The 9,382-nt window shown below is 34.9% G+C and overlaps 2 protein-coding genes across 2 annotated transcripts; one reads left to right on the forward strand and one right to left on the reverse strand.

Annotated features, from left to right (window-relative positions):
* Positions 1-2,545: 2,545 nt before the first annotated feature.
* On the forward strand, positions 2,546-4,952 carry LOC120348282 (uncharacterized). The gene is made up of 6 exons (XM_039418399.2): positions 2,546-2,703; positions 3,109-3,248; positions 3,422-3,507; positions 3,852-3,929; positions 4,164-4,250; positions 4,487-4,952. Exons 1-6 carry the CDS (start codon positions 2,584-2,586, stop codon positions 4,624-4,626), a joined length of 651 nt encoding a protein of 216 aa, XP_039274333.2. The 5' UTR covers positions 2,546-2,583; the 3' UTR covers positions 4,627-4,952.
* A 518-nt stretch (positions 4,953-5,470) lies between these two features.
* Positions 5,471-8,764, reverse strand: LOC120325447 (relaxin receptor 1-like). The gene is made up of 5 exons (XM_078112316.1): positions 8,630-8,764; positions 8,261-8,485; positions 7,949-8,097; positions 7,340-7,482; positions 5,471-6,815 (listed from the first exon to the last, which is right to left on the reverse strand). The coding sequence occupies exons 1-5, from the start codon at positions 8,662-8,664 to the stop codon at positions 6,786-6,788; spliced, it is 582 nt and encodes a 193-aa protein (XP_077968442.1). The 5' UTR covers positions 8,665-8,764; the 3' UTR covers positions 5,471-6,785.
* Positions 8,765-9,382: the final 618 nt, after the last annotated feature.

Genomic DNA, 9,382 nt, shown 5'->3' on the forward strand with positions numbered 1-9,382 from the left:
TCACAATGAAGCTAAAAGCCACTAAATTCACGAAGATAATCAGAAGAGAATACATCCAAGCAGTATCTTGTTCACGATCTGGAAACAAGGTTGGAAGACAAACCCCGTGTGTAGAATAATATCCAAATTTTCGTTTCATTGTGTAAGATGGATTCAGAGTTTTCATCAACGCGTTCAAAGTTTTCCATGAGTTTACCGAGTTTCTGGAAAATAAGGACTGAAGGAATGGCAATCAACGCAATGGGAATGAAAACGAATAGACTAGGTAATTCAAACTAATGGCTCGTTTGATACTATAATACAAGCTTGCATAAATGTTTTATAAAATCTTCTAGAAACACGCTTACCTGTAAGAAGACACATTATTAAGCATTGCGAGCATCCGATGGGACTGAATGTTCACTTCATGTTTACTAATAGTTGCAACAAGTGGATTTTGATCATACCTTGATGAAAGCAGTTTTTGTTACATGGCAGCGAAATTTCAAACAAAATCTATCGTAAGCTAGCCTTTGATGTGAACATGGAACAAATTAACTTGGAAGGACCATAGTTAAGATATACAAGAAAGCAATATTCAAATATATAGACACGTCTAAAACGAAATATTTAATTCATGATTTCCCTAGACTCATAAATATCCCAAACGAAGATGTGGATCAACTACTATAATTTCCAGTAGCCTATCGATAACATCGGGGTGTCATGGCGTTCCCAGGTTCTGTGACGATAATGATTCATGCGTCTAGTCTCAACTTGAATCGGAATACAAAATGCTTCGTTTACTGTGCGGTAGTCTACCTCCGATTTTTGTTGATCACGAGATCGAGGGTTGCAACCGCGGAGCCGCCAACGGGTCGCAAGTTTTAATTTTGATGACGTCAACAGACAAGATTTCAAAGTAAAAAACGAATCTCATAGAGCAGTGGTTCTTAAACTTTTTCGAGCGCGACCCAAATCTGAGTTTTATGAATACTCGCGACCCAATCCTAAATAACGCAAAATGTGTTTTTAATGTTAGTACAGTTTGACTCAAATACAGACAACTATTTATTAGAAACAGTCCATTGACTCAGTGAGATTGATGAAACTGAAATTTCCTTTTCATTATATCTTCAATACACAGCTGACAGCTCTATTTTACTTAACGCAATACGCAAGTTGTCACGGGTATCGAGGCGATTGCGAGCTTAGTTTTGATAACTGTCAGTGCCAAATATCCTCGCTCGCACGAATTGTAGCAGAAAAGGCGTCCGCTGTCCGTTGCAAACACGACATCCTAGCTGGCCTTCGGTATCTCTCGCAATATACAACTTTTTACTCATCAAATGTGCACACACTGCTTCGTTCGCGGTAAATGGTGCCTCGAGATGAAGTCACATTTTCTCTAGATATTGAATAATCTAATGTCGAGAAGCGAGCTTTTTCATTGCGTCGTCTATTACAATTTACATTACCAAAAAGAAACCCATTTTTGGTTATTTTGATCCTCTAAGACGACATTCCACGCGGTCAACACAACGACAAGCGACGTGCATGGTTACCGATACCATAAAAATAATACACGTGACTGGCATATCAGAATTGTGATGTAACAATGAGCTCAAGACAGTTCTTTCCGTGAATGAAATTTTATATTTCATTATTTTTAAATACCAGAGTTTAGAAGCTAAATTGAAACATTGGGAAAGCTGAAAATTCTTCCTTCTCCTCTTAGATTGCCCTTGCATTGACGACCTTGTCGCGACCCATTTTTAAACCTTCCGCGACCCATGTTTGGGTCGCGACCCATACTTTAAGAACCACTGTCATAGAGCCTACACAATTGTTTGAATAAATGAATCAATAGCGACAACAACAATCTTCAACCACTAAAAATTTCGAAGTAATTGGACCAGTAGTTAAGTAGAAAATAAAATAAAATTGGAAACATGATTAAATTTGAGTTCTTCCGAATATATATATTTCAAAGCGTTGAAGAGTTACAGGAAAATGGACAAATATTCTAGAATTCTTCCCTTCTAATTGGTTGGACTTGCACTATTTACCTTGAAAAAAAAACGATAAAAAGATAAAAGTCGTATTATTTTGAGTACTCAAATAATTATTTTCTTTCATTAGATTATCCCCTTTTTCGAATTGGACATTCCCATGGATGGATTGAATCATAACACATTGTATATCTAGCTATGTCTTCATTCGAGCTCGCATGAGCACAAAAGTCGTGGTGTTTGAATTTGAAGACGTAAAATACGTATTATAAACAGTTTTGCCTCTTTGTGTGCACTGTCTAGGCCATTTATCACGTTCAAGCTCGTAGAAGCTGTTAAAAAACTAGCTATTCTATTGTCTGTAAAAATATACATTTTTTCTGCCGCGGCCGTGTATAAATTGAGAATTGAAACGCACGCTAGCCATTTTTTTTATACTCGGCCTTAAATAATTTCAACTTTTGTATATCAATGTGTACATACATGTACATCAAAATGCTTGAATAATACCGCAAAGTATTCACAGTACAGAAATATATCATATCTTAGTCTATGCGTATATATCCATTTTAGTTTTGAACAACGTGCAAAGATGAATACGAAGCAGCGTGTTATTCTTCTTCTGTCCTTGACAATATTTGCTGAGAAAACGATTGCAGATCAATACAAATGTCCATTTTCTGCTTTTAACCAAACTATTGACTGGAAAAGGGTGAGAATTACGAGTATTCTTGTTTTTGTTTTTAATTTGAAAGCAATTGAAACAGCGCAATGTAGCTGAAGGGCGCCAGTAGCTACATAATATTTGTATCTACAATTCGAAGAATTTTTAACATTGGAAACATATATAATACTAGGAAAGTTCAAGTTAAATCTAGTTAGATGGTGTGAATAATTTTATTCAATATATATCATATAAAAGTTAGAAAAATAAAATTATTTTTTTCATCTTGAATGTCTCCACCTGCGAAAGTTTTTATCAATTGAATTGAAAATCCAATTTTTAAAATAGCAAGTTTTTTTGTATCATTTGATACCAGTACTGTATATTCGCTCACCCTTAAAGATGCAATCATTCAATAACCCAGTTTATACCATTCACCGTGTTTTACTTTAGTTCAGCAAATTAAAGACAACATGGTACGACGTGCTTAATATTCCTATGGTACTCGAACCTATGGATTGTTGGGATTGGTCAGATTTTGTCCCGCTGGAAGGAGGAGAATTCACAACAAAATTACATCAAAATCTAGAAAGGTAACAAGCTTGTGTACAGAAATTGGAATAACGATAATGTGGCATTGTAATAACTATGTGTTCTGTTAAAATAAAATCTGATAATTTGAAAGTTAGCATATACTTGTATATGACAAAATAATGAAAGCACTTAGTCGTAATTCACAAAACCAATAAATTATTATTTCCTGCAGCGGAAATGGTGGGGAATATATAATCGATTTTCATATGAAACCAAATGCTGACGGATCTTATACCTTGGTGGAAAAAGAAGGTTCGAGTAAGTACATTGCTGTTACATAAATTTCATATCAATATATTATTCAAAATGCTGGAATATGTAACCTCGTCTATAGTTGCAATCCCAAAACCTCAATTGATGCTGATAGAATGAATTAATTCTACGGTGAGACTTTCACAGTAAATCAATAAAAAACAGTAGAGCTACATTCTAACCTAATTTGAAATGAGGTTTCTCATCGATAGTCTGAAATATTCGCAAATATTGAACTTTTCAATTACTGAATGCAACTCACTCAGAATTGTTGATCCTGTTTGAATATCAAATAGCAGCTTCAAGGCATTATTCCATAAAGGTATCAAATGGTAACTTATTTGGTACAGGATCTAAAATAGCAAATACAACCAGGTTTGCACTTTCTCACATTCAAGATGAAGAAAGTATTGAGGACATGGTAGCAGGTAACTACAGTATTTTTAAATCTAGGCCATATTTCATATTCAATTATTTCGAAATAGATTTCAAAATTTTCAACTACATTTCCCACGAAGTAAAATTTGCCATATTTATTATATATATATACTGTAATATACACATCATTACAGTTTTTATTATATTGCTCTGAGAAAGACCTATGTTCCACAAGAAATTTTCATCCATGTTCTTTTCTTCACTTTCAATTTTGTTTTCTACAGTAACTGACAGTTTTGTTCTCTGGAAATGGTATTTCATGACAGACTATGAGAATTACCTCATTGTTGGAGCTTGTCGTTCAGGATTTCGTATGTATTTTAAAATCATTTTCTCTTCAAATAACGTCCACATTATCGAATTGATTGCTCTCTTGTGTTTTAACAATTTAATTTCTATAGCACACCAATCGTATTTTTGCACCCAGTTTATGTGTACCTAGTTTCGTCTATGACTCCCTAAACATTAAATTCTGAAGATTTAGTAGAGATTATTCATTGATAAAAGCTTAATATATTAACATAATATATTTATTTTTACGTTACAGATTACCGATCTTTCGCAAAGTTCAGAGAACAAAGACCAAATTTTGTTGATGTGGTTAATACTTGGAACAGATTTTCTGCTCTGGGGGAATCCCCAAATGTGGCACTCAGAAGAAAATGCATCAAGAGAAAACACAACTAAAATTAAAGGTTTACGTGTCTGACAAAAACAACTTTATAAGGACAGCATCGAAATATTTTATTCTAGTTTTTAGCAATATACAAGCATGCGATACAGAGATTTTTATTGTAATTGCTCAGTGTGATTACCAATTTTATGTAAACCGTTGCAAGAGTTCCACATGTTGTACCATCGTCCTTATATCGGCCCATATTTTTTATTTAGGTTATTATTACCCAGTGATATATTATTATTTATTTGATATTTGTATTCCAAAAATTGTTTGAGATTTATTAAAAACTTTCATCGAAGTAAAGTTGCAAACGAAACTCATGATTACAAACTTGTCGTTCTGGGTATGGTGTCGATACAGCTTAATCGTGTCTCTCAGGAAAACAAACCTTCGATATAAATTGATCCCGACTTGAGACTAAAATATGAAAATCATCAATATCAACAACTCGGTGGTTCAACTTAGATACCGTCTTTCCGTACAACCGAGATTCTAAACTATTATAAATACTGTATAGTAGAAAATATGATGCCAACAAACGTATTTGGAAACCTGTGTATCCATTATCAATGAATCAAGTCCATGCATCTGAAAACAATACACTAACTAATCCGATACCCGACATGGAACGGTAACCGGACGAGAGGCCGTAGTTCGCCATATGGTTAATTAATGATCGGTATGGTGAATATCTGTGACACACACTCCCTGACTTCAATCAGCCAGTAGCCTATTTGTTGTGCCAGGAATCCTTCTGATAAGTCAACGATGGGAGCTTGTCTTCTGGGTTTGGATACGCTTAACCTGACTGCCGCAGAAATTCCAATACACTAAACCAGACACAGTTCCGAATCGAACTTGTTTTATTTTACCACTCAACATAAAGTGCTATTGTGGCCACTCGTGTAAGGTCAGGTGATTTAAAAATAGTTTGGACTGCAACGCATCCAAATTCTACTTAATCAGATATACATATGTAACTAAATGCAAAAATAAATACAGTTTTAGGTACAATCCTAATAACTTAATCTCTATTTCAACACATGTCTACATAAAACACAACCCTAAGTTCCCTAAAATACAACCCTAAGTTATTATTAAATCTACAACAAAAAACGTGCGGCCCTTTTACCAGTGCTGATAAACCAAGAGACTGTCGCAACAACATGTTGCCACAATATGCACTATATACCAATTACGAATGGGCACTAGATTGCAATCAGAAAGTGTTATGTCAATTGAATGCGAGTCATCAAAAGTGGATCCTAAGTCTATACCTAAAACAGTTCTAAATAAATGAAATAATATACAAATACCAATGTGCAGTGACAAAATACATCAGAATATTTGCATAAGAAAAACAATATGTGGCAACACTATATTCACTGCCTTATTAGGAATGAAACGGCAATCATCCTCAACAGTTAAGTCGTTTTAAGGGACTTTCCTCTACCCCGGGATAAATATGTAAATTCTATTCTATCTATCCAATATCGATGAGTCAGCAGACAAAAAGATACAACACATTGCACAGTAAACGAATCAAGATGTTTATACGCTTATGTACAAACTCCAGTGTACTCCACACAGAGATCTTCTTATTAAAACAGTGTGATAGTCGTTATATGAATCATGCAGAACAAATGACTTTTGGATGACTAACATAATATGTAATATGCTATAAATATTTTTTTTAAATTCAGCGATGTAAAGAAGTCAAAGATAGAAAGTGTCAATTTGCCGCGGTCGCCATATAATTTTTTAGATGCATTAATTTGGATAATGGAGGAAGTCGAACTGATCAACAATCACGTTAATGAAACACTCAAGGAAACAACAAATGTAATTTACTTATAACTTTGAGCCAAAAGTGCATTCCTAATTAACAAATCATTCAGGTTACAAAGTTTATGAGAAATCATTGCAAGGAAAACACTGGTGAAATGTATGTTTCATTGGCGTAAATTGCAACCATGTTCCATTTGTTTATAGTATGTTTAGGTCATTTAAAATAATGTGTGATGGTCTCAACTTCCATAATTTCTCTCGGATTTATTTAGCTATTTTTGTTGACTCCGAACACCTCTGTCCACGTGACCTCCCTTTAGGATTTCATCATTCTTTTTGGGTTGACTGCTGATAAGGTTGTTCGTATTTTTGTTGCTCTCTATTCCATCCGACCGAGCCGCGTCTTCTGCTGGGTAATAAAGTTCCTCAGTTGTATAATAAAAATAAACCTATCGAATTTCTTGTGTTACTTGCATCGCACGAATTCTTCTGGCATGGGTATAAAACTTGACCAGTATATGTATTTGTGTGGTCGTATTGCTGCACTACATTGTTAGCATCTAGGACTAGCAGTTTTTGTTGCGTTCTGGTAAAGAAGCTACAGTGAAAACTAAAATATCCAACTTCTAGGTTGTTCTAGTCCAGGCTTCAGTGCCGTATGATAAAAAGTTGAATATTGAAAGCCTGTACTGAGTGTTTTAAGATATATATAATACAATACCCCACAATCACCAATTGCACAGTTACCATGTCGCGTTAAAGTACGTTACGTTATTTTATCAATGGTTGTCCTTTTATTAACGGTCTCCCGGAGTTTTTGTTGAACGTTGTTACTACGGCATTCATTCTACCCTAATTCAGCATTGGTTATACTTCATAAAGGCTAACACAAGCTGCGTAGGAGAGACGCCTTACTTGAATTATTTAGCATACCTTCATTATTCCGGCGAAAAAAGGTTTTACACGTTGCCAGATGTATTCAGGTGCTTCAGAAAATAAAAGTGGATTCAGAGCACTGTTGATCGGAATCAGTATCAAGCCGACTACAACGTAGGTATCATTCGGTATATCGACACCTAAAACAAGTATCATCATTATTATTTTAACAAAACATACTTGAAAAGGTTGCTGAGTGCGGAGGACAGCCGAGACAGATTCGGTCACGCTTGATGGAATGCAAAAGTGCTCTCATGAATTAAAATAATGTAATTTCGGAGAAAAATAGGATTTCCAACAACTCATAAGAAATTTGAACATTAAAAAAATATATTTTTTAGCGACTCCTTGCATTTTAAACTTCTAAAGGATTGAAATCGAATGGTCTATAAGTTTATATTACTTATTCAATTTCTCAGCACCAAAAAATGTCAACAACCCGGATATTCTTTCCGCTATTGGCATGCAACGTTAAATCAATATAACTTACCACCATCCTAGAAAATTCATGTCAAAGATTGGTTTGTATAAACCTCCCGTCCCCGTCGGAATCATAAAACAGGCCAGTGTCACTAAAACAACCCTCACGACAATATATAGACTAACCTGCTACCTGCATAAACGCCATGAAGCAAATGGACATCCAGGACAAGAAATCCGTTACTATGATGCGAGTTATCTTTCTTCTCATTTTTTTACCTCTTTCTTTTTGTGTATCTGTATTGGTTGCGGTTTTGCCTTGCTTCATAGCTTTTCTGTTACAGAATTGTTCGCCATATTATTTGTGTGAGATTTTGACTTCCCTATCTAGAATTCGTATCTAAATCAGTAAAATCACTTAAGAGGTTAATACAATTCTAACTCAAGAAAAATTCCAACATGATTAATTAAATTTTAAAATATTGATATTATACACACCTGTATATGAATATGTAGGCGATCACAATGAAACTAAAAGCCACTAAATTCACGAAGATAATCAGAAGAGAATACATCCAAGCAGTATCTTGTTCACGATCTGGAAACAATGTTGGAAGACAAACCCCATGTGTAGAATAGTATCCAAATTTTCGTTTCATTGTGTAAGATGGATTCAGAGTTTTCATCAACGCGTTCAAAGTTTTCCATGAGTTTACCGAGTTTCTGGAAAATAAGGACTGAAGGAATGGCAATCAACGCAATGGGAATGAAAACGAATAGACTAGGCAATTCAAACTAATGGCTCGTTTGATACTATAATACAAGCTTGCATAAATGTTATATAAAATTTTCTAGAAACACGCTTACCTGTAATAAGACACATTATTAAGCATTGCGAGCATCCGATGGGACTGAATGTTCACTTCATGTTTACTAATAGTTGCAACAAGTGGATTCTGATCATACCTTGATGAGAACAGTTTTTGTTACATGGCAACGAAATTTAAAACAAAATCTATCGTAAGTTAGACTTTGATGTGAACATGGAGTAAAATAACTTGGAAGAACCATAGTTAAAATAAACAAAAAGGCAATATTCAAATATATAGAAACGAAGTTCGAAACGAAATATTGTACTCATAGTTTCCCTAAACTCCTACATATCCCGAACGAAGATGTGGGTCAACTACCATATATAAATTTGCAGGAGCCTATCGATAACATTGGGGTGTCCTAGCGTATCCAGGTTCTGTGACAATAATGATTCATGCGTCTAGTCTCAACTTGAATCAGAATACAAAATGCTCCGTTTACTGTGCGGTAGTATTTTCGCTGAGCACGAGATCGCGGGTTGCAATTTTTAATTTTGATGACGTCAACAGACAAGATTTCAAAGTAAACAAGAGAGCAACGCTCAAATATATGGACACGTGGACTAGAGCGAAGCAGGGTTTACCTTTGACGTTACCGGTACCGTACCCTCAAAAAGTGACGGGTTTTCAGTCGCAAGAATTTTCACAGTCAGCCGTCACGCTTGGCGGATTAAAAACCGTGTTCCCATAATTAAAAACTAATACAGCGCAATTTTGGATGAAATATTAGATCTTATAAGATTCATAG

The sequence above is a fragment of the Styela clava genome, chromosome 1, assembly GCF_964204865.1.
Source record: "Styela clava chromosome 1, kaStyClav1.hap1.2, whole genome shotgun sequence".
NCBI lineage: Eukaryota > Metazoa > Chordata > Ascidiacea > Stolidobranchia > Styelidae > Styela > Styela clava.